This window comes from Psittacula echo (genome assembly GCF_963264785.1).
Source record: "Psittacula echo genome assembly, chromosome: Z".
In the NCBI taxonomy this organism is placed as follows: domain Eukaryota; kingdom Metazoa; phylum Chordata; class Aves; order Psittaciformes; family Psittacidae; genus Psittacula; species Psittacula echo.
In genome coordinates this window covers 75,078,850-75,104,799 of record NC_137742.1, presented here as the reverse complement: position 1 = coordinate 75,104,799, position 25,950 = coordinate 75,078,850, and the positions used below count along the sequence as shown (strand labels likewise).

Here is a 25,950-nt window from a genome sequence, read left to right as displayed (position 1 = left end):
AAGTGCTTTTTATATCTATCCTGAACTTCTACAAAAGCCCAAAAATGTGCATTTCAAGGGGCAAAATGAGTATGCTCAGCTACAACATCCGTGGTCTCGCTGTCATTGAGCTGTTTTCAAAGCACGAAGAAAAATGGGGAAAAATTGACAGCTTTTTTCTTTCCTAGCAATTACTTTACCACTGGCAAAGCTTCAAGTTTCTCCTGCCCTTTTACCCAAATGTTGGTATCAGCTGGGACTGCCATGTTAACTGGCTAAGCAGCCCTGGTCTCTGGAGCTGTAGGCAATTTCTATCCCTTTGAAGATCACAGTCTAGTCAGAATGTACATTACTGTCCCATGGGTGTTATACTATTTATGTGCTGCTGGTTTTCATGGTTCTGAAAGAAAACAGCACAGAATTGAGGTTCCACTACAGCCCAGAATTAGTTGCCATCAGGGCATTTTGTGACTTGCCCTCCATAGACTATCAATAGTCTTAGGATGCTAGCTGTGCTCAATGCAGTGACCTGATGAACCCTGCTGGGTTTAGTACAGTTTTGTCATTATTATATAGATAGCTTTAAAAAAGAATGTCTTACCTTGGCGTATAAAGGTTTGACTGGTATCTAGTAATATATCACAGCCTTCTACTATCGTTCTTTCTATGGCTAGATTCTTACGGATGTTTTCTGTGTCACTCACTTCATCATGCATCACTCTGTTAGACACAATACAAAATGCGCTTTAAATTCTGGAATGTATCTTGTACCTGTTGTGTCCATTTTCACTTGCACTTACACAGCCAGCTGTATACCCATGCAGTACATAATCACTCTAGACCAAGCTTCTTACCTGTTTTTTCCCTTCCTTTCAAATAATTTTTGCAGGAATTTAATTTTTTTCAGCAGTGGAAACAATTTTGTTAGACTTATTTTTAGATTATTCCTTAGAACATCTGGAAGATGCCACCAAGCTAAAAACCCTTCACATCTGGTAGAACAGTACTTCTTGATCCTTAATAGACTAGGCTGCTATGAACCTGGAAGTGTTTCCTAGCACTTTGTGTTAGCTATATAATACATTGTAGAGTCTCTGCTCATGACTTAAGGTTCCCACTCTGCTCTGCTTCAGTTTCCATCTCAATGTACCATTCATTTCCACCTTGATTCCAGTAACAACCACACAAATGTTGTTGATGGCTTACCACCTACTATATTCCACTTATTTTCACAAGCAACCTTCCCGTACACAGAGAAATATAGACTTTTTCAAGGCTAAAACCAACCCAGATGTTTATACAGTGTTGTGATGTATAATATTTTCCTAAATTGGGACTGGACTGCACTATCTGAAAGCTCCTTCTCCCTCAGAACTACACTAAAAAGACGGAAATTAGTCGCAAAGTTTTGTACTTATGATCTGTAGTGCCTGCCTTATACACAGAGAAAAATCAATCAGTCTCAGCCTCAGTTTTGAACACTCAGTGATGAGTTAGTTGGCTCAGCAATGAACTCTGACTTCTGAGTTGAATCCAAGTCAAAGCTGATTGATCTGCTTATGTACAAAACCCTGGCCAGAGAAATTCTTTGCTTTGCTTGAGTGGAAAGGAGTCATTACTTCTTTCTGCTTCAGATGGCCTTGGAACAGGGCAGAACTTATTCAACACCGCAGGAATTAAACTCAAGCATTTCTGTAAAAGATATTCCCTTCCCCACTCTTCAAGAAGTTAGAGCTTGAAGAGGTGGCACAACATGACCTGACTCAAATAGCTGCCTCTGTTAAATATACAGCAGGACCAAAAAAGGAAAAAATAATAAGCTCTAAATTAACAAGTAGTTAGCACATGGTAGCAATTTTGTCTTAACAGAATAAAGAAAACTGAGCAGTCAAGAGCATGAAATTAACAAAACTATAAATTGATCCCTATTTTACATATTAAATACTTTACAAAATATGTAAAGTATTTAATATGTAAAGTATTTACCTACTTTGGGAATACTTAAATATTTCCTAAGTACATTCACGGTGAATACTCCAGATACCCTAGATTTATATCCTGGAGTTTATGCAGCATTTCTTTGTTCACAGCAGCAAACTTTGTCTCCCAGAGATAACAACCAGATTTCTTACTGGGCTGATAGAGGCGAACACCCAAGAATGGTCTGGGAGTTTAGGGAAGAGCTTAATTTTGCAGGCTTCTACAGGGTATCTTTAATTCCTGTTTATCTGGCATTATCTGAAGCATATGTGAAAATCACATTTCATTAACGCACATAAACTATAACACAGATTGAGAACTCAGTACTTCTCAAGACCCCCTGTCACAGAGTATCGAAAATGTCCTCCTTTAAACTGTAAAAAATGTAGAGGTATTTCTCTATATAAACAGAATTGCTTTGCTCGAAACCCAGAAGTAAGCGGTTCCTATGGCAACTCAGATTCTCCCCTACCCAAAATACCAGGACACACTTGTAGATTTATGTTAGCCAAACAAAAAAACAGAAAAGACAAAATAGTAGGATGGGATATTTGGGGTTTTATCTTTCATTACCTTTGTTTTGGTTTGGGTTTGATCCTTTTCTTCAGAAGAATTTTTTTTTTAAAAAAGAACAAAGCCAAACCAAAATAAAGAAAACAGATTTTTCATTTCAAAACCCTTTGATACAAGATTATCAGGCATTAGAAACGTAGAAAGGTAAAAAAATCTTACCTTGAAAGTTCTTCTAGTTTAGATTTAGCAAATTCAAGGCTTTTTCTCTCAACATGTTCATGTGGTGTGTGAGCCAGTAGTTCATGAAGTGATATAATATACCTAGGAATCTTAAAAAAAATTAAGTATAAAGTAAGTAAGTCTATAAAGGAATAACTCCAGTACAGCTTTTTGCTAAATATTAGCCATTACCTTTATCAGAAAAGTTTTGCAAACACAGTATTTTTCTAATGAATATTCACAGCTACATGATTATACATACATTCAAAATGTACCTATTACTGAACTTTTAGGTGACAGAGACTGTATATATATATATGTATGTTTTCAGTTTGAGGAAGCACAAGATCCATTTAATACATTCTAAGGCAAAGTTCAGATCAGAGGCAGCCACAAGTATGATATTAAATTTCATTGTTTCAAGCTGCTATTCCACTGCCAATAAAGAAAACTTTCAAAACTCCCTGGGAGATCCACACAAGCCTTCCCTCAATTCTAATAGGACATGTGCATCTAAATTTCTTGTGACTTTGAAAACATCAGCTAACCTGTTTGCATTTAGATAAAACTCACATTGTACTAATGGACACTGAAGAATATGCAGTATTTGGCTATTAAAGACCACATGGTAACACAAGGACCCTGACCCATTTATTATTACTTCAAGCAGTTTCAGTGCTTTTAACCAGAAACAAGAGATACTGCAGTATAACTTGTCTTTACAGAATGAAAGCTCTTTGGAAGAAGAAGATGTGCCTTATTATGGTGAAATTAAAAGAAATTAAAAGTTATCAGTAATTATATCCTCCATCACATATGGATAGGATCCTCTCTTTCCCTTCTAAGATCCCATGACCTTGTTTTATCTTAACCAAAAAATCCCCAAACTGCACAATATATAAGAAACTAAAACACTAAAAAAAGAGAAATTGTTAATAACTAGCACTAACACAAGTATCGCTGACACAGAGGGAGTTCACTATTCTCTTGATGAGTAAAGTATTAGGTTAAATGTAAAAGACACAAAACCATCAGACCAGTGTTTCACAGACCTCTTAAGACAGCTGCAAGTTATTAATCCAGGCAGAGCAAGACAAAATACCAGGATAAATAATGTTCTTAAAACTTCTGCAATATAATTTTCTAAAGATAAGTCACTGGAGAACAAAGTGGTAGGAAAGTTTCAAAATGTATTCCTATTAAAACGTTTGTGGCTGCTCTAACTTGCTATACTAGATTTATTATTCTTCTCTGGCCAGCTTCATAATCCTGTAGCAGGCAGAAGTACAGCAATTGTTTCTCAGCTTATTTTATTTTAGTCTTCATCCCACATTCTCCTTCAACATACATAAGATTCTCAATAGACATAAAGCAGTATAGTTGGGGAAAATATCTCTACAGGCAAAGGTTCAGCATAATAACACAATAAATTAAAAACACATTAATTTGCATGAAAGTGGGTTTAGTTAAGCGAGAAGAATCTTCAATCAATTGTAGTGTCAGCAACACAAAATGAATCAACCAAGCATTAAAAACAAATAGTCACAGAAAATATACAGAGACTACCTGAAACATGGGGTAAGTAAGGAAAGTTTCCAGCATTCGCCCCTCACATGCTGGGTTGGCTTCATATTGCTTCAAGAGTTTGTCAAAATCTCTGTTTTGCTTACAGTTTGCCAGCACTTGTAGACTATATTGATGATTCCGAACAAATTCTTGATATATGTTCAGCATTGGCAGTAGAATGTCAAATAGATCAGCTAGAAAAAGTCAAGAAATGCTTTTTTTTTCCCAGCTACCCATCTCTTGAAATATATTTTTAAAGAAACTATTATGTTTTATGGAAGTGAATTACTATAATCAGTTCTATTTCAAATACACTGATATTTCAGAAATATTAAGCTTGGCTCTTTTACCTGCTAAAACATGGTTGTTCTGATTAGCAAATAACCAGACAATATCACAGAAAGTTCCAGGGCCCATGTCTAATCAATGCTTAGGGCAGAGGCATTCTCATGTATCAACTGGAACACAGGCATTATAGCCCATGTGGGACTCCCACTATACCAGATCTTGTGGTGTTAGTTCTGGAAATGTGTTTCATTCAAAGAGGACTTTAGAATGTCCGCTCTTAAAAACAAAAACAAAAATAAAAAGAAACCAAAAAACAGAAAAAAAAACCCCACAAAACCAACACAAAAAACCCCAAACCAAACCAAATAGAAAAAAAAAAAAAAAAAAAAAACAACAAAAAAAACCCGAACAAACAAAACCCAAACCTTACTGTAATTTCAAAACTAAATATGAAAATTGTACCTCTAGATAAAATATAGCACCTTACCTAGGATTAAGGTAGGCCAGTTAGCTATTCTTGCTTTTAAGCCTTGGTGAAATATCTCATGAAGAAACATGATAGTTTCGCTGAAAAAATAAGTATTTAAACAAAAAGATAATTCAGGTTTTATTTTCTGATTAATAATTCACAGAAAAACACCTCTTCCTGGTTAGTAGCATGTTTTACATCAGAAGATAGTTATTATTACACAAGTAAGTGCTTACTTTTGTTAAGATTAAAAATCTGAGTGTAATATGCCTAAAAAATACATAGTATTTGGTGCATATTCTGTCTGTTTTAAATAAAACTTTTAAATAAAATAATTTATTGAATAACATTCCATAGTTTCATGAATAGGTTTTCTGAGAATATCCTTGACAATGCAGTCAGTTGTTTAAGAGGACCAATAAGACGCAGAAACCTCAAGCCAATGGTACTCATCTACAATCTTGCTTGCAGCTGTTTAAGATCTGAAGTTTACAACTTTTCTGTAACATGAACCTCAATACTGTATTTTAGCTTATGAGGTCAACAGTAGTAGGGGACATTCCAGTTTTAAGAAAAACCATAGAGTATAGTGATTGTGAATGAGCTATGAAAGGGAAACTTGTCTCATAACTAAAGGAACACATTCCATTTATTAGAAGTTTGGGACAAACTTGGATGCAGTCCCAACCCTGTATCAAATGTTAGATGCCTGCTGACTTTTTTGTACATACTCATTATTGTAGTACTTGGATGCTTATTGCAAAGAGCAATTCTTTTTTGTTGTAGGATATGAAAAGACAAGTGGGAGGGAAGGAGGCTCCTTAGGCAGGACAACAGAAAATAGGAGATTTGATGTACTCTCCTCAGGGTCTTATCTGGATCAGATGAGGCCACTAAGTCCAATTTTGCTCTCTTAAGAGAAAAAGAAACACGAAAGGTGACAGAAAATTATAAGAACTGCCCCAAGAGGCATGATTTTTCATTTGTTCTTTATTTTCCTCTAGCAGAGGAAGAAATAGAATGTAGAGAGACAAAGAGGCCTAGCTGGTTTCAAACAGCATCACCAACAGCACCTTGCTTTTTACCCTGGAAACATTGTTTATCTCAGTGACATTGCTTTCATCAGAGCAAGAAAAAGAAACCAAGCACCAGACTGCACTACTGTAAACTGAAGGAGAATGGGAAGAAGTGGCCAGAGAAACCCCCAGAAAGCAAACAAAAATCCCCATACCTGTTGAGGAAAATGCTACTAACATCATCATGACTGATAGGTGGCTTCTTTGAACTTGCAGCCATTCTTAAGGGTCGCAGAAAACAGTTCACAAGAACATAAAGTTGATGTACATATTCAGATTCAGCCTCCACCATGTTAAAAACTATCTGATTCCTTTTCCTCATGCTTTCTGCATGGGGAGAACAAATATAATCTTGGACAATAGTTTTCCATTTTCTTCTACATAACCACCCCCGCATAAAGCTCTGGACCTAAAAGTGAACCAAGCAGAAAACAAGAATCAGAAAAAAAATCACATAACTTATCATGAGCTCTTCCTTGTAGAACTGAGATTCTAAATGAAATACCTCTGTTTAAAAAAACAACAAACAAGCCCTTATTGATCTATAATTGTTCCTGAATTTATTTTATTTTTTTTGTTAATAAATTTCCTACAGTCATTTGGTCATACTTGTTGCCAAGAAACAAACTGAGATGATATCCCATCCTTATCAAAGTATCTTTTACTGCAAGCTCAAACATTGTACATATTTTTCCCATCATGTACAACCATGCTACACACTGTGCAGGCTTTTTATCTCCTTTTACCTTCCTTTACGCATTTCTCTTATGCCCCCAAGGTATTGTGCAATGCTTCCATTCAAGACAGACATCTTTGCTGACATAATACTAAAATGGCTGTTTTCAGTTTTGAATAGAAACCACTTAGCATGTGCATTTAAAGCTATGTATCAATATACTGCTTAGTACCAGAAAGCTAGGCCAAAAATATTACTATCCAAAAGAAATAGATCTTTGGCATTCTTAAAAAGCACCTTTGTGTCATGTAAAAATCTACTTAAGTATAATACCCATTGAAGTTACAAGTAGATTAAAGATTACAGAAAAGGTCTATATATGGTCACAGAAAATTTCTGTATGTCTTTGTCCTGATCTTGATGTGGAGATCATGCATCTTGAAAGAGAAATTCAGAATCTCACTGGTAGCAGTTTACTTTGAATAAATAACTTTTTAAAAAGCGTCCAATTGTCAAAACAATCAAGATGTAGAATGCTGTGAATTATATACAAAATCAGAGCTCTCCTTCTACTGAGACATTTCTAACTTCTCCTACAATGCTTAATCCACGTGAAAATGAAAATTCACACAAGCTCACTGCTGACCCTGACTTAAGACCCCATGAGCCAAAAAAAGTCACGAACGAAGTCCACATCACATAAAGGATATTATGCAATTCAAGAGACTGAACACTGTGAGAATAAGGGTAACACACAGGGAACCACATCTTCTAGCGTGAATTCCATTTGTGCTTGAAGATGTGATGAATTCCACTCATGCTTCTGCACTAGAACTTGAGAGAGTCAGTGATGGGCAAAGTTCTGGAGGCTGGTTATAGCCAGTCTTAAGCAATACTGCCAAAAGCTGCACACGTAAATGCCATACAGAGCGGGACAGTTCTGTCCTTGGTATGAAGAACACTGGCCACAGTATCCTGAAACAATCACCATCAAACAGAGCAGAGGACAACCTAAACCAGACTGCTCTCTGCATTTGTAATATTTGCATTCCAGCTTCACTAGCAGAATAAAGGTCATTCTCTTACATCCTTATAAGCATTTTCATAAGAAAGGAGTATAAAGTCACCCTACACTTGATTCCCAGAGAACACAGCCCATAACTTAACTTCAGCCTTAATAAGCAGTTGAGAACAATGTGCAAACTTCTTTAAGAAACAATATATATATCTTGCAAGTAATAATGAATAGATAAGTAACAAATACACCATGGGATAAATGTGGCACTGAAGCATAAGAAGCTGATGTAATTTGATGTTTAAATAAGGGCAGAGCAAAAGAAATCTTGCTATTTGACTGTTCTCAATGAAAAATAAATGAAGACAAAACTAGACAGACTAAAATACAGAAGTACACCCCCATCCCACCCTTCTCCTCTTAAGAAAATTACCTTTTTAATTTTTTTAATATCTGGGTTCTCATCTTCCTGGCTGCCTTGATAAGGCCGCATTCTTTCTTTTGTTTTGTTGAGAGCTACAATCTGACAAAAAAAATGATTCATTAAATGCTTTCTCAAGCTAATGAGATTCCCAGTTACAGAACCAACAGAAAAAATACATTAAAAATATTAAAAAAAAAAATATTCAAAAATATTAAAAAAAATAAATATTCAATAATGTTGAAAAAAGCATTTAGCCAAGGGTTCACAGGGAGACTATAACATATTAACCTTATTGGTTTCCATTACTTTCACAAATATTACAGAAATATTGAATTTTATTGCAATGCACAGAGCAAAATGAGCCTAATTCATAGAATCACAGATTGGTTTGGGTGGAAGGGACCTTAAAGCTCACTCAGTTCCAACGCCCTGCCACAGGCACAGACACCTTCCACTAGACCAGGTTGCCTTAAGCCCCATCAAACATGGTCTTGAACACTTTTAGTGAAGGGGCAGCCACAGCTTCTCAGGGACTACTTGATGGCTGTGGCACATACCTCAGATTTAAGTCTTTCAATTTCTGTGTCTTGATCCTCAAGCTGATGTCGAAGCTGATTAGCTGCAATCTTTTCAGTCTCTACAATCTGGACAAGATGGATGTACTTCTGCATTAACACCTCCCTTTCAATCAGAATATCTGAATAACTAAAAGGAAAAACATTTACATTAGTAAAAATAGGCAAATATTGTCTTCCATATCCACTTATGAGATATTGTCAGAATAAACATTGCACCAATGACAAAACTGCAAAATTGTGTTTCTTTGTCTTAATATAAAATTAATAGTTTGGTCATAACTCCTCCAAACTTACAGTGTCCAATATCCTTTACAGACATAGGTGTACCAAGTTTCACAGTACCCAGTTACTGAAAGCAAGGCAATTGCACCAATCTTTTTTATAAGTTTCTAATCCTCAGGCTAAGCCCAAGAATTCTATTAATTCAATTTTTTATGTTAAGGGCTGCTTTTCTCCCTTCTCCCATCCTTGTGGGAGGGGATTCATCAGAGCTATTTCTAATTCTCTCTACCTGTCATATCTCTTTATGGAAGAATTCCCATCACAGAATCACAGAATCATAGAACACTTAGGGTTGGAAGGGACTTTCAAAGATCACCTAGTTCAACCCTCCTACTATAAGCAGGGACATCTTCAGCAAGATCAGTTTGCTCAGAAAGAACCACATCCAGCCTGAATAACTGTTATTTAAGTTTGCTAACACCTATTTTATTGTTTAGCCCAGTTTGAGATTACTCAAATAAATGTATTTATTCTAATTAGTAACAGGAACTATGGTACCAGGTGTTTCTTTTAGCTCTTGGGCAGCAAAATGCCATTGATTTATATTTTCCTGAAAAGGTATGGTATCCCTAATGCAATTAGATATCACAATCAAAGCAGTGATAAGCATCATACTAGAGGTACTGTTCACATCTTCAGGTAAAGGAGGAATCAGTTTCTCCTATGCAACTTCTTTATCAGACTGTTCTTCCACGTAATTCAGCCTCTCTCACACAGGTAATTTAAATGTGCAGAAACTACGTGCTTGTTTGCAGACCTTTATTCAGCTGTTAAATTCAACAATTAACCTGGAAAACAAGCTCAGGATTTTTAAAAACAGAATAATTTTCCACAGCTGTCATAAAGCAAAAGTTTTTCCTCCTTGAATAGGTTATGAAAAGCATAAGAAGTGAATTTAATTCTATTGCATTTATTGTTATATTTTGACTACTGCAACAGTAAACAATAAATGACAAAACAAAAGCTCACAGCATCTCTTCCAACAAGTTAAACAATACACATAAAAAATCTGTCATTAAGTAATCCATGTATCTTAACTGTGCAATAAACAGTAATAAAGTGTGAGATTTAGTTCTTTAAAATTGTTTGATAATAATCTTTTTGGTTTTCAAGAATCCTGTTTCTTTCAGAAAAACCATAGTACATTATTTCTTTCTACCCTAAGGGATATTTGTACATGATAAAAAGTGTCTGGGTTAGATATACAACACTGGTTGCTTTACAGTGAGAGATGTTATGAAGACAGAAATACACGTAACATATGTAAAAAAATGCATTCCTTAGTGCCTGCAGCACCATCTTGATTTACATTGAATATAAAGCATAGTTTTATCCAGATGCAGATAGGTGACCACCTTTTCCTGTTTGTTATTTTGAAAATTTTCTTACACTTCTGCTACCAAATATTTCCAATACAGAATTTGACAGATTTGGCTTTGCTTTTATTCAAGATGCAGGAAATTAGTAGGGCACAGAATCACAAAGGGTGAACAGCAGCTGCAGTCAGAGCTGACGTAAGACTCGAGATACTATTATATATCATGCTTTTCTTTCATATTTTTTATTTTTATTTTCCTCCTTTAGGGGAAGAAACTTCAGATTTTTCAGTTTCTTTTAATGTATTAAGCCAGATTTCCACAGTCTTGCTTTACTAGGGAAAACAAACTTTGCTATGGAAGACTGAAAAGGTTTTGTACTTTTGAGATGTACGCAGAGTATTTTGCCTAGTCAGTGGCTTTGGCTGTCTAAAATGTCAATCTCTGCCTAGAAACCAAACATTTCCTTCACTGCCATAATGAGCAGTATGAAGAGGAGTTAATTAGAAAAGCCTATGTACACCTACACTATCTTAGAATAGGCTATTCATTTTCCTTCTCAAAAATGCTACTTGTTCTGGAAAACGAAAACCCGAAGATTCTGGAATAAACTTCATGTGTTTCCAACAGCCCTTTTCAACCATCTCTCTGTATGTATGAGTTAAAGATCATCATGCCCAAAGTGCTAACCTGGATATCCAGCATAATGTCAGGAGCCTTTCAAGAGTGCAGGATTTCAATACTGACTTGATTACACATGCATATAAAAAAGAAAAGTGTACTAAAGTGTTCAAATGTCAAAGTAAGCTGAAAAAATCATACAACAACTTGTAAGCAGCCAACCTAGGTCTAGTTCTCTGCCTTGGATATCATTTAATAGAAAGAACCAACTGCTGTGAACCACAGCTTTCTATGAAAGGCACTAACATTTTACTGAGAGAATGTGCTATAAATTTATAATAACATCTAGTAAGACTCAAAAGAGCATCCTGAAAGCTGAGGCTATACCTATTTCCTACTATCATCTGTAGAGATAGGACTCAAAGGAGTCCTTGACAAGATATTTCAAGAACCTTAAGCTCTGCTTGACCACTACCTACCACTACCTAGAGACAGGAAGAACCGAAGAAAGTCCTGAGAGAAATGATGCATTATTTATGCCCTGTGAGAGCTGACATGTTCAGAAAATATAGAAAATGTGTGAAAGTTTAACCAATGCTGCGTTATTAGAATCTTGTGATAGCAGACCAAGATAAAGGTTCCAGTAGTGCTATCAGCAAATACAATTGATTTTTGTACCAAATTTAGGCCACAGTTATGGTTCATTGGATCATTCTATGCTAATTGTACTGAAGGCAGCTGCAAGAATCAGGCATTGGTCATATCAAATCACCCTTCTGAAATGCAAAATGGACAATCTAATCAACTCTTTACAAAAGCCATGTAATATGGCTGTGGGGATCTGCAAGGCAAAAGAAATGGCCTACATCTGCCCATGCAAATCATATTCAGGCAACTAAAGGACTCCTTAACAAAGGAGGTTTTAAAGTCTAATGGCATATGAACAGCCACACTACAGATGGAAACAGTAAAAGTCATAATAAAGCTTACACAATCCACCCCCATGACTCTAACCAAGGTGACCTGAGGGACTACCTGTACACAAGAACTATTAACTTTAATTAACTCCGGTATGATAACGGAAATCAAAGGACATCTATGTCTGTGAGGATTACAGAGATGAGGTTTATCAGAAAATAAAAAATAAAGATGGGTTTTCAGACATGCATGGACAACTGTTTAGAAAGGCTGTAAAAGAGGTTGTCTGCTGATTTCCAGTCAAACTGGTGGGAAATGGCACTTGGGCTGGTGAACAGCTACAGCAACCAGGACTTACAGGGCGGGTGGGTGGGTATAGGACTGTGTGATGCATGGGGGAGCAGTAGAAGTACATACCCCAAATGATTTTTACTACAATATCCATTTATTTGAGAAAGAGAAGTACAAACTCGAATAAAGAATATTTTTCAAGGGTGCCCAACAACCATAAGAGGTTTTGTGCACTCAAACCTTGTCAGTTAGGGAATGGCTTACTGTAGGAGCATGGGTGTGTGGGGAGGGGAACGCTACCCTCTTGTGTAAGAATGAGACAATCATGAGAACACATCTCACTAGCCAGTGTGTTACTCATCAGACTCACAACTCATACTAAAACCAGGAGTTCCAATTGTCCTGGCACTTCTTTATCTAGGAAAACCTGACTACAGGAATTAATCTACAAACAAACTGGAGCAGAAAGGCATCTTTTCGCATTACACAAAACCAAGACACGAGTTCAACAGCAGCCATGAAATGCACACTAAATACAATGGAAAGGACACTCCTTGCAGGGCAAGCTGAGACTTCAGAGAGCTGACATGAACTTGTAGCTGCTGTCTCCAGAAAGTGTGATTGGTCGGATTTCAAATGTTCCCTTAGAAAACAGCTACCACACCAACCTTCTGCACAGCAGTAATCACCAGTGTAATCACTCCTTTTGAAGTTTCATGTCTGTGTTATTTAAAGCTGTCTGCCAAGACCTACAAGCCCCACTGACGAACTTACAGAGCCCTCTGCAGCAGCACTGAGATGTCTGCTCCAGCACAAAGCCCTTCTAGGGGAAAAACCAGATTTCTATGATGTGCAGTACAAATGCACAGGAGGTATGGTCAAACCCACCAAGACGAGTCACTGGGAAGGCTCCCCACATCATCTTTCAGGCTGAGAAGAGTTACCAACTATAGGGGTGTGAAAAATACTATGGGATACAGGTAAAAGCATTTTGGGATTGTGCAAGGTTTATTACGGGATGTTTAAGGATCAAAGGATGTTTAAAAATCAAAATGCAGGAAAAGGGAGGGATGAAGAAGGTTTGAGGAGGAGGAAGTTTGGAAAAACACAGAGGTAAGGGTATAAAAGTGGATAGAGTCACATGTAACCAGTTTGACCAAAACACTTGCCTGGCCATGCTCTGCACACGATCAGCACAGCCCAATCTGTCTTCTCATTAAACTTCATTTCTAACTACTTTCCTTGGTGAGGGGACTCTGTATATACATCCATGGAGCTAAAAGTGCCAGCTGCTGGAATTGGGACTGAGGGGCCATATATCCCTCTGTGTCTGCAGTGCCAGTTAGTCACTGGAGAGGTGGGAGTTTGCGCATATAGTTTGGGTGCATGCATCTGTGTGTGATCACCAGCCTCTGTCATGCCTGCCTAGCTAGAGAGTAGGATCAGTTTCTGGGAAGCGTGGTGTTAGGAGATGCATTAAGTTCAGGTTGGATCATCAGAGACTCTGTGATTTGATGACTGCAGGACATGGGAAATCCAACCCAGCTACCGGGAAGACCATGAAGTTGGGTGGTTGACTAAAAAACTCATTTGCGCACGTGCTTTTGTGCCTGTCACAGGTGGAGACAAGAACATCCTGTATAGTTACCAGCTAAAGAAAGAAGTTTAAATAATAGTTTTAGACTATTGCATTAGATTTTTCATGCCAACTTAATCAAACAAAATAGAGCAGATTTGCTTCAGGGATTAAATTTTGCCTGCATCATGATTTAGAATTTTTTTCTTGAGTTAGTCCTTATTTTTGACAAATGGGACAAGCTTTGCAACTTTTTCACTGTCACTATTCATTTGATGCTAGCCCAAGACATTTCTGACCATTCTGTCAGGGTTTTGTTTTGAATTGCTATCTTATATTTTGTGTAGCCTTTTGAAGATACTTTTTTTTTTCTGTAGTATCTCAGGTGTCTCAGGTAGAAATTCTAGGAGATACTGGGAGCATTCCCCCTAGTCTTAAATTGAAAACAGGACTGTAAACATCCTGTTCTTTGTGAACATGTTGGTGTCTGTGAGATGGAATTATATAATTGCTTTCTGGAGGGTCTTATCCTCATGAGTAGCCATGGTAATCCACATTTTAGCTGAGACAAAGATATCAAGCCTTTTTTCTTTTTCCTTCCCCCCCTCCTTTTTCTTAGATCGACATACACAAAATATAATTTTGGATTGTTTTTCATTATTGTTTTGCCAAGTACATGTTTGCAGCCATCAAAACCTCTTCCATGTTTTATTTATTTTGCAAGTCATGAACAAACTGTTGAAAAAACAACACAATCCCACTGCACCCCATGTCCCACTCTAGACAAACAGGCACTTTGTTTGAATGCAAACTGGTACCTAAAGGATTTCCTGCTGTGCATTGTCCATTGTTCCTTGGAAGATTTCACTGGGGATGGGATGCGACTGCCTGTCATTTTGCAGGGTACAGTGCACATGATTCAGAGCTGACATGCTTTTGCATGCTACAGCTACATGCTACGTTGCTTATGTTCCTTTCTGCAGTGTTTTATCCTCATTTGAGAGAGACTGTTTGACTTCTGAGATTGCAATGGGAAGTGTAGTATATTTTAATATTATTATTTTGAGTGCCACATCCACACCTATTTTTCATCTCTTTAATTTTTATTTGAATTCTCAGTGTTTCGACTTCTCAGTAATGTCCAGGGTGGCAGAGTAAGGTTTGCTTCTTCTAAGTTATGTTTCTGTGCTGGAGGGCTTATTCCTGGCAAATCCTAATTCCTTTGTCACTGACTGCACGTGGAAGTCCTCTTCTGGGCCTTGTTCCAGAACTTGACCTCCTATGAAAAGACCTGGTTCACTCACAATACACTGGGTAGACTTTTCACTCTCTCCTACAAATTCTTATATGGGCTTGTGGTTTTTCCTTTTTTGCATTTAACTCAAAATCTTCTATGCTTTTTTGTTCTAATATGGATGCAGTACTCACCAAATTTCTCACCCATTTCTACTTTAGCTTATTGGGAAGTCTTAAATTAAGTGCTTCAGGCTGTAGTTTCATGTGCGCTGCAGTCCTGCATAATTCTACATTGCTGCTGAAGGAAGCAGCTGTCCTTATCATAAGTCAACCATTCATTCCCACACCTTTACCAGTCTTTCTCTCATGCAGGCACAAGTGTGAACTTAATTGGGAAACTGGTGTGCACTAAAGGGAATTATGTTTTATTTTTTGCCTGCTTAGTATTGATCATCTCAATTCTTCTGGGTCTGTTCAGTGACCGTTCACGCAATACACCTGTGTTCATGCACAAGGGAGAGGGAAGTGGATGAGTGGGACATGGAAGCGCATGAGTGCTATGCTGGGGGGGTGCTTCTTTCAGCTAGGTCAGTGTTTAAACTGTATGATGAGCTACTGCCTTCCAACCGGTAATTTAAAAAAGAAAACAACAACAAAAAAAAGGCTTGCTTTCAGATCTGTTAGCATGCTTTACTTGCTAATGCAGGGTGTATTTTACAAAGTATTTTACAGGCAGTTGTAAGCTCAGTATAGTAGCTCAGAGGTGCCTGGAAGCTAGGAGCAAATGCTGTGCTACTCATGCCTTGCTGTTGAAGAAACTGTATTACCTGAGGCTTGGTGCTATAATAAAACTGCAATTTCGTAGCTTCCAGTTGACTGGGAATGGGGGAGAGAGAATTTGAGTAGTGCTCAAAACACGGGCAAAGCAATCTCATATCTGCCTTGCAAATAACATCTAGCTAGATCCGCAGACCAAAGTGGTAGGGGCTGCCAGAGCAGATAGGTTTACAGAGGTGAGGCTGCCACAGCTCCCTATACCTATGTTGAGCCAGAAGTGAGCCTAGCCATATAATTCCAATACAAATGAACATGCATGTTCATACAAACACAGCTGGATGAGGGGATCAACACAGACAGAAACATTCAGCACTCAGCTGGGCACAGACATACCAGCAGCCTCATCCTGTTCCCACCTCAGATTGATCAAAGAGGGGAATGAAGGTATGTTAGTGGAAAAATAGATACAACACAGTATAGGTGCCCCCAAAAATATCCCATCCATGCAGCCTGTTCATTGGTCCAGGAACTGGTCCTGGATGTACTCCAGTGTCCACAGACCCTCTCTAATTACTGGTACTCAGTCTCCATCACTCAGAGATATGCATGCATACCCCTCTTCCTAGCACACTGTGGATCCAGTAACTGGTCTAAGACAAAACTCTACCTCAGTAACCAGCCGTGGACCCATGTACTTCCAGTTCCCTCACACACCCACACCATGCACACGCATGCGCTGTGGATCCCACATTAACTGATGGACAGGTGTTCCTAAGCCTGCACACATGAACACATATAGACACCCAAACTCTATGCATCTCTCCTGTAACTGCCTTCCAAACTCAGTGTGACTGGTAACTAGGCCTTGGATGTTCTAGTCTCCACTTGTCACAGGCACACATGCACCTGTTTCTTTCTCGGTCAACCAGTGGATTTGCCAATGTGACAGTTGTACACCAAAGCTGTATTTCACTGCCTTCCACATTGTGATGGTGATAATTATTGTCAAATAACTTTTGGGTTGCTCTCCTTCACTCTGGAGGGAAGAAGGGCTCTGCCCTTTGCCAAGGCATTGCTGATAGTCCCAGGGGTGCACCTGGTGTGACTATTAGGTGGGTGGGATACCTCATAGCTTCTCAAGATCTGAAATAAAGTGGTTACCAGAGGGCTACCATGCAAAATGTGGTTCACGTAATACCACAGCGCAGCAGGTGCTTTCCAAGAAAGGACAAGACCACATTCAGTTAGGTACCAATGCTAAGAGGAGGATGCAGAACCAAAGACTGGATGTCCAGGTGACACAACCCCTGCAGTTTTTGCCTCATTTCACAAGTTCTAAATTATAAACTACTAGCTGGTGGTGTTCATTTTTAGTTACAAAGCAAAATCACTTCTGTTTACATGGTTCATGTCCTAGGCAGCTCAGAAACTGACTAGTTCCTTCTGTGTTACCATGGCACTGTAGATTAGCTGTCTATCAGAGGAGGATGGAGAAAGTGCATTTCAGCAAAGACATGTGCCTCCGCAAACCATTTCACAAACCCTCAGTTAGATGATCTGCATTTAGACTATACTGTAAACCTTGCCCATTCTCCATGCAGACCTGCATCGTTAGTCAAGACTTCTGTTTTGAAGTTGAAATTGTATTTGTTGCACTTTATCATCAAAATGACTTGACCTCATGTCCTGGTGTTCGCTGGGATAGAGTTAATTTTCCTCCTAGTAGCTGTCACAGTGCTGTGGTTCGGCTTCAGACTGAGAACAATGCTGATAACACACCGCTGGTTTAGTTGTTGCTCAGTAGCATTTGCTCTGATCAAGGATTTTTCAGTCTCTCATGCTCTGCCAGTGAGGAGGGGCACAAGAAGATGGGAGGGAGCACAGACAGGACACCTGATCTGAACTAGCCAAAGGGGTATTCCATACAGCAAGTGGTTGTGTGGTGCTTAGGTGCCAGCTGGGCTTAAATCACAACACCTACTCTTTTTTACATTTATTTCTATATATGAGTTTTTTAAGAAACACTGATTTATTCACGTGGCATATCACCATTTCTTCATTCTTATAATAGACATTGCCTCTAACAGAGGACTAATCCTAGGGGTTGTTTTCAGTAAGAGTCTTCTTTAACTAATTTCAACTGGAATACAACCACTCACGAATGATAAAATCATAGAATTGTAACATGGTTCGATTTGGCTTGGAAGAGACCTTAAAGCTCATTCACTTCCAACCCCCTGACACGGGCAGGGACACATCCCACTAGACCAGGTTTCTCCAAGCCTTATCCAACCTGGTCTTAAATACATATTGATGTAAGCATGAATGATAGGAGCCTTTTTTTCCCATAACATACCTATTAATCACAATACACATCTAATGCACTGTAACATTTCTTAACATCTAGAGATCTAATTTAGATTTTCAAATTTTTATCAATTTATTTACAATAAAATGGAGCTGAGGATTAAAAATCAGGTTTCATACCTAGCTTGGTGAATAGCTTCTACCCATTCATCTCCATCAGCTTCATCATCACAACGCAATTCCAGTGGCTTCTGCCCTTCATGGCCAAAAAGAACAGTAAAGTAATGCTGCAAATTAGAACAAGAAAAAAAAAATTAGAAACACATTTTAATAAAACAGGTACGTAAAACAAATAAAAAAAAAATCTGAAAAATCTGACTTTTTAAACATAGCCCAAAGCATTGCCAGCCTAGGAAGATGTGTTTTAAGCTCTTAGTCATAAAACATGGATTGAATTTGAAACTATATCCTTAACATATTCCCCTGTGTGTCAAGGTAATAGCTTTCATGGTACTTGTCATAAGTTACTGTTCATAAGCTCCCATACACAAGACAACAGGATATAATTTCCTAAGCAGCTTCTGCAGTTGACTACAACAGTCTTACTGTAGTGGGGTGCCTGTAGTTCTATTTCCCTTTCATTTTTCACTTAAAATTTTTCTCTAGAAAAATGCCAGCATACAATACCAAATCTGGAACTGCCACCATTTCCTCACAAAAATGTAAAATGTTAGCTAGCTCTAGCTTATTTTCTCACCTTTCCAACAGAACTAGGAAAGTGTCCCTTCTCATTCATCACAATCACAAAACATTTTTGCCTTTCTTTCAAGAAGTCTCACCCATAATTGTCATTGCAATGTCTTTGAAAATGCTGTTCATATGAGTGTCATATTCTTTGATGACATTTCTTACCCGAAGGATGTTTCTCACACATTTCCATAGAACACAGAATTTCAAGAAAGATTTTGCTACTTTCAGAATGTAGTAATAATAGCAATACCTAGTAAGGAGGTGAAAACCCTTAAAACTCATTTCACAAAGTTTGTCATTAAAAACCTTACATTGCATAGCTTAAGTATTAACTTACAGCCAGGCAGCAAACAGAATTCTTTCAATTTAGATAAAAATAGGTGAGAAAATACCCTAAGTGCACACCTGTAACATCCATTAAATGCAGCCATTACTATGCCAGCTGTTTCACAGGCAGCCTGCTTATACAGAAAACCATCTGGTTATTAGGTCCAATGTGATTCAGGAGCTCTTAATACCTAAACTTCTGTGCAACAGATCACTCAGTTTTCTTCATTACCTAGAACTTCTCAAACCCTCTTTCACCGTCATCCCAGTTAACACAGAACCAAGTATAACCACATGTTGCGGCAATTACTTTCTGGAGTCTAACAGCGAACTCCAAACTTGCTACAGCCAGCAAGTGAAGTATATAATTTGCATTCTCTCATGCCATTAACAATTGAGCACAGCAGTAAGAAACCTGAAGTGATGTCAACAAACATTCTGCTTTCCTTGTCAAACCCACAGCTCAGCTGAAAAAGCCTCTCTGAGGGAAACACCATGCTGGAGATGAAGCAAACAGCAGCTCAGAATTAAAAGCCATTTCCAAGGCAGGAGGAGCACATACAGAAACAGAAACAGAAGGGATGAAATTTTACCTTCAGAGAATGGGCTGCAGATATTGTCAACACTGTTAACGAATTTCGTCCATATAAAAAGATTATTCCAGCCATTTAGTGGCCCCTTCTGAAACATCTGGCAGCCTGATATACACGAACACCACACAAGCTGGCTGCACAGTGTGCACAAAGCAGGTTCAATACACCCCAAATGCACTGGATTCACCACACTGGCTCTAGCACTGTCTGTGCACCTGCATTTGCATCAAGGTTTATGCCTGGGGACCTCACATTTGCAAAACCCATCTGCCTCTGTGCATCTGAGTACACTCATATGTTTGGTTTCTTTTTGAGGTAATATGACGATATTCCTCATACTATGGCATTCCATAAAGAGAAAGCTATTCATATGAGCATTGTATTGATTTGCTAAACATTGTTACATGTATACAAAACCCCTTTCTTACAGAAGACCACAAGCAGTGTGGGATTAGCCACATACCAACAAAGCAGAAACAAGGCACAAGAAGACATGCCATTCACATTTAACCAGGTATATAAAGTCCATGCTCAGATCCACTAAGTTTCAGACACAAAACCACTTTGGAGCACAGACAAAGATCAATAAATCATTAAAAGGATTAAAACAAAACAAAACAAAACAAAAAAACCCCGAACAAAAACCAGACTGGATTTTTTTTCCAGTGGTTCATATCACTTAAACCTCAATGCCATGAATAGGAAGAAATATTTAATCAGGTCCATAGGAATCTCCATAGCATTGGTAGATAAAAACTTCTATAATAATACAGTGCAGTTGAAAACAACCTACAGGGGAGTAAGAAATGTGTTAAGATTACACACAAATGCGCTCTGTTTATAATCTGAAATGGTCTATTTTAAAAAGTATACTTAAAGATAAATCACACTGTTCAGAGCTGCATTTTATGTAACAAGTTATTTCTGTTTCATAAAGCAGCTACATATAAAGCTAGATTAAAGACACAAATGTCGACAAGCACTGGATTTAATCCTGTTGTGTAGGGATTCAAGTTAGAGACAATATTACAGTCCTCCCTCCTTTTTCTTTTAAAATGAAGTGACTCAGATGTCTTTTGAGAAAGACTTAGAGGTCTGCAGTTACTTTGGTGGTAAGCATGATGTAAACACTTATTTAGACCAAGAAAATGCACATATTTAAACAAACAGAGGGCTACTACAGTAGGACTGGACCCAATGGGGGAGAAAAAAACCCCAAAAAAAATGCTAGATTTTAAGAAGAATTTGTTTTCACAGGCTACTTTAAAAATCATCTATACCATCCACCCCATTCAAAGATCCATACTGCACTCAATCATCAGTGTCAGCTATTACATCATTTACACAGAAGCAGTCAATTCTAGAGTAAGTGAAGTGCAAAGAAAATACCACAACATGCCTCTAAAAAGAATCTCTAAGTCATCCTTGAATTCTCTTTTAAAAATAAATGCTACTTATTTAGAAAACTAATTTACTACAAGAAAATAAGATGTGTATCTGTGATGCATTATTAGATTTTCAATTTGGAGATGTATGTGAGTGGGCCTGTATGCATATATATTTATATATAGATATATATAATTTTAGTGGTGCCATTCAATTTCCAAAATAGCTTAGCTTTGTTATCACTGCAGTACAGTACAGGTAAAAACCACTTTTCTGTATGCACACTATTATTTTCTTTAAGAGGTGATACTAAATATTGAAGAACTATAGGACGTATTTACATTAACTACCCTCATCGTTATTCACTATGTCCGTTGGACTACATGTTTCAAGGTAAGCCTGTAGTCCAGTTGGATATTTTTTATTATTGTTTATTCCAAAAATCATCATACTCAAAGAAGATAAAATGAACATTCTGTACTTTGATATTAAAAAAAATCATTGATTTAATTTGAAAGTGTCTTTTCAGGATTCAGGTATGCCCAAGCAAAATGGTAAGTCTCAGTTTTAATAAGAACACCTTTGGCAGGGAGTCCTTCAAATAAAGTTTGCAAATAGAAGAAGGGAAACTTTCATTTACCTTATACAGGTGTGAAGGCAGTATGTAGACTCACAGTCAAGGAAAGAACAATGAGATCAAGATGCATGAAGAATACTGTTGTATATCACTTCTCTGACTTGCACCTACTGCTAATCAGAGTTTCTTCCTAGGGTGAAAAGGAAAGACTAAGGAATGAGTTGACAGGCACCTCTGCCTCAGAAACAAAACTGGAACAGCATGAAGACCCTGAGTGAAAGAAGTCCTGTGCCAAAGTACATTGATTACGCTGAGCTAACCATTGGCAGCGGCTGACACCGTAACTTTGTCCTTATAAAACTGCCTCAATAATGGCTGTATTCAAAATAAGTTATCAAAAGCTCTGAGGTTGCCATGCTTTCAAAGAGAGAGGAAAAAAAAAAAAAAAAAAAAAAAAAAAAAAGCAAAACTGATATATGCCCTGTAACAGAAACACTGCTTTTAAGGCATATTGAGGTAGAGCTTCCACCAATACAGATACCGTGAGACAAAATATCCCAGCAGCAGAATGCCATTCTTTTCATGACTAACAAGGACATGTGCTGTTTATGAAGTGAGAGCAGCACTGACAGAAACATCACACTGTCCAACACACTGGCATGGTCCCACAGCTCATTCTTTTCTCTCTACCTCACATGGAAACTACAAAGAACATCTCCTATCCTATCTCTGATCCCCTATGCCCTGATAACATATTACTATGTCTGCTTCATCCATTACTCCTTTTCATCTCCCAGTAGCTCTAGTAACCTGATATGACTTTTCCATTTGTAAATTAGGGGTGATGCTTGCAACAATTCAGTTACCGAACCACAGAAGGACAAAGAATGGACACCCATCTTCCCACAGTGGTGCTCCTACCTGTCACAAGCAGGAAAGCTGCCATCCCGGATAATAATGCTGCTTGGCAACTCTTACTGCAGGTTCCTGCCTTCAGCTCCTCATAAATTTGGTCAGCTTTGAATGTCCAGATAGAAAAACGGATACTGGAGAAATGACGCATGTGTCAACAGTGGCTTTGTTATCTTATCCTTCCAAAAGCACAGCATATAACCATTTAAATCATGTTTCAAAGGACTCCAAGGAGACTAGTACATTTTGTTGTATTGTGGGCTGGTAAATTACTATAGTGTGGTAACAGCTACTTTCTTATGAACTGCTTTTCCCTAAACTTATCTAACCAAACAGAACAAATTTAATTATCTTCATAATATCCTATAAAAATACAATTTTTAAACCTTAAATGTGTCATGACCTTGTTACATGTTATTTCCTGATCTTTTAGTAACTTGGTTTAACAGTCTTGGTTTAATCATTCAAGCCAGGACTTTGACAGTAATTTAAAAGAAAAATTTCCAGTCACCAATATTTATAAGAATGAAGACTATAAATGCAAAACAAATGTAAAAAGTTAGTCTGTACTAAGATAGCAACCAAAAATGAAAAGACTTCACAAAAGTCTGTCTTCAGTGCAAGGCAAGAGGAAGCTTAATTATCTGCTGTACCTTTAAGGCTTACATTCACTACCTGATGCTTATAAGGGCATGTTAAAAAAACTTTGAGGCTAAAAAATGTGGAAAAGTATTTAAAATGACAAGCTAAAAGTATTTCTCATTCTTGACTTCTAAAGATATTTTCATTTCTAAAGCTGGAAACCTCTATGCAATCTCAAACACTAGGAAATTATTGGGCAGCAGAGGACAATCACTGCAACAATTGAAAACTCTTCAATAATCCTTTAAGGAAAAGCAGCAAACTGCAGTCTAAATCAAAGCAGCTTGTATTATTCAAGGGCATGTTAAATCATTAAGTTTTCACATTAAGTTAACACATTAGATGTGTTCTATTGACAGTAGTTTCCCAGCTGCTGAAATACAGAACATTATTTGTACTGTATTTCTTACATCCTGGGGAAAGGGAATGAAAAGAAGGGAACACGCTTGGAAGAAGGTAGCATCCCTAAAAGGGAACAAGTGCAAGAGGATGAGTGTATGCAGATGACCAGATTGGAGAAGACAATAATCCCTCCCCATCCCCAGATCAGCAGCATGTTAGTGGGAAGAAGAGTATTGTGCCTTAAGTCAAAAGAAGATAAATGCCAGGGTGAGGTTTTGCCACGTTCTGAAACTTGCTGTGCCACTAGCACTGGCAAGGAATTCATAGCCCATTATTGATAAATTAACATGAGAATGGAATAATGCCAGGAGGGTGAAAACCATGACAATGCTTTTAAAAGTTTCCAGGAAAATCTACAAAACCAATATGCTTCATGTTAGTATCACACCAGTTAGCAGAAGCAATAATGATAATATGATTAGTGGACATCTGAATTAACATGATGTACCTGGGAAGAGACAGAGCGGCTTTTGTAAAAGGATGCCATCTCCTCTGAACCCTGTGGCGTTCTCTGAAGGCGTCAACAAACATCTGGATTACAATGAAACGGTTTTCAAATAATTTTGATATAAACACATAAGTGTCTAGAACTTACAAAAAGAAATGTCCCTCTCTGGATAAACAAGCTAGGAAACAGAGAGGGAATATTAGGCCATCTCTCAGTTCTTACTATGGAACAAGATCATCAAAGGACTTCCTCAGGAAATAGCATAGAGGACTGAGATAGGCATTCCAAAGAATGACAAAATTTGTTAATTATTCAGGATAGTAATGATAAGAACCTATTATGAAGATCTGCAGACTCAACAAGCCTGAGTTACTGGACAGTAAAATGACACTTGAAACTCATTGTCTGCAAATGCAAAGTGACATAAATGAGGAAAAACATTTCAAGCTTCACACGTGAAAAGATAAACTCAGGGATCAGTAGTACCACTCAGGAATAAGATCCTGGAGTAAGTTCCATGAAAACACGAGACAAAGCTCAGTAGCTGCTAAAAAAAGTAAACCACAGCTCGCACAGAGACAACTGGGAAAGAAACAAAGTAGACAAGGCTGTTAAACTGCAACACATCTTGAATACTGTGAGTAGTTTTGGACCTCTCGTCACAGAAAGGGCAACATGAAATGGAACAGATTCAGAAAAAGATAAAAGTGGTAGGGAAAGACTTGTGTATGTCCAAATCAGATACCTATATATGTAAAAACTGAAGCTGAGACTCTTCAGTACAAAGAGACAACCTTCAGCATACAACATGGGTCTACAAAATCACAAGAGATATTAAATGGATGGATAGGAATCCAATGCTCTAATTCTCTTTCAATTAATAAAAAATCTGTTCTCTAAACATCATAAAAATCAGCTTCACAACATACAAAATAAAGTGGTTCTTCATAGAATTGGTAGTAAACTGCATTCCTCCTTGACAAAGGAAGTGGTAACCATAGTAAGTGTCAGTGGGTCGCGAGGAGACCATGGAGTTCACTGTAGAGAAATCATGGGCTACATAGAACTCACATATTCAGAATTCAAACAGTCCCAAAGCTGAAAATAACTGGAAGCTTAATGTTGTCTAAAAGGAGAGGGGAAGGAAAAGCAAAATATGTACCTCAGCTGATGCCTTGCCCAGCATGTCCTCAGAGTGAGATAAGATACTAGACCAATTTACTCTTTGGTCCACTCAAATAAACCCTTTCTCATAGTCTTACAGGAGCTAATTAAAACTTCATTTGGTGTATGAGTCTTTTAAATTCTTCAAAATTTCACATTTTATTATAAACAAGATACACTGGCATTTTCATGAACTCCTGGCGCTTACTTACTGTCTGGGTTTTTTCTTGCACGTGTTGGTTTTGATTTTGATACTTCAGAAAAATAAACTGGTGGAGAGCCACCACAGTATTTCAGCTTTTGTTTTTCTCTGTGGTGGAACCTAGTGATTAAGGGGTTCTTTTCATCAAGTTATTAACGTTATTTTACCACCTGCGGTAGACAGAAATCTGGTATTGAACAGTACCACAGAGAAAAACTTCTAGACTTAAATGAGAATACCTTTTTAATCTGCCAGGCTACTTGATCAAGAACACATTAGAGGACATTGTTCCAGAGGGACTCTTCATTAAGGACTGTAGTGGTAAGACAAGGGCTAATGGGTTAAAACTTAAACAGGGGAAGTTTAGATTGGATATAAGGAGGAAATTCTTTACTGAGAGGGTGATGAGGCACTGGAATGGGCTGCCCAGGGAGGCTGTG

At 37.8% G+C, this 25,950-nt stretch overlaps 1 protein-coding gene across 1 annotated transcript in view; it reads right to left on the bottom strand.

The window, feature by feature from the left end:
- The window catches only part of RASGRF2 (Ras protein specific guanine nucleotide releasing factor 2), a gene marked incomplete at both ends in the record, with an annotated part of 139,990 nt that overhangs the window by 70,700 nt on the left and 43,340 nt on the right, over positions 1–25,950 (bottom strand). Inside the window, 8 exons of the mRNA XM_080637546.1 lie at positions 581–699; positions 2,692–2,801; positions 4,258–4,451; positions 5,033–5,112; positions 6,246–6,499; positions 8,215–8,304; positions 8,763–8,910; positions 18,288–18,394. Of these exons, the coding sequence (XP_080493672.1) occupies positions 581–699; positions 2,692–2,801; positions 4,258–4,451; positions 5,033–5,112; positions 6,246–6,499; positions 8,215–8,304; positions 8,763–8,910; positions 18,288–18,394 (1,102 nt within the window). The remainder of the gene's footprint in view (positions 1–580; positions 700–2,691; positions 2,802–4,257; positions 4,452–5,032; positions 5,113–6,245; positions 6,500–8,214; positions 8,305–8,762; positions 8,911–18,287; positions 18,395–25,950) is intronic.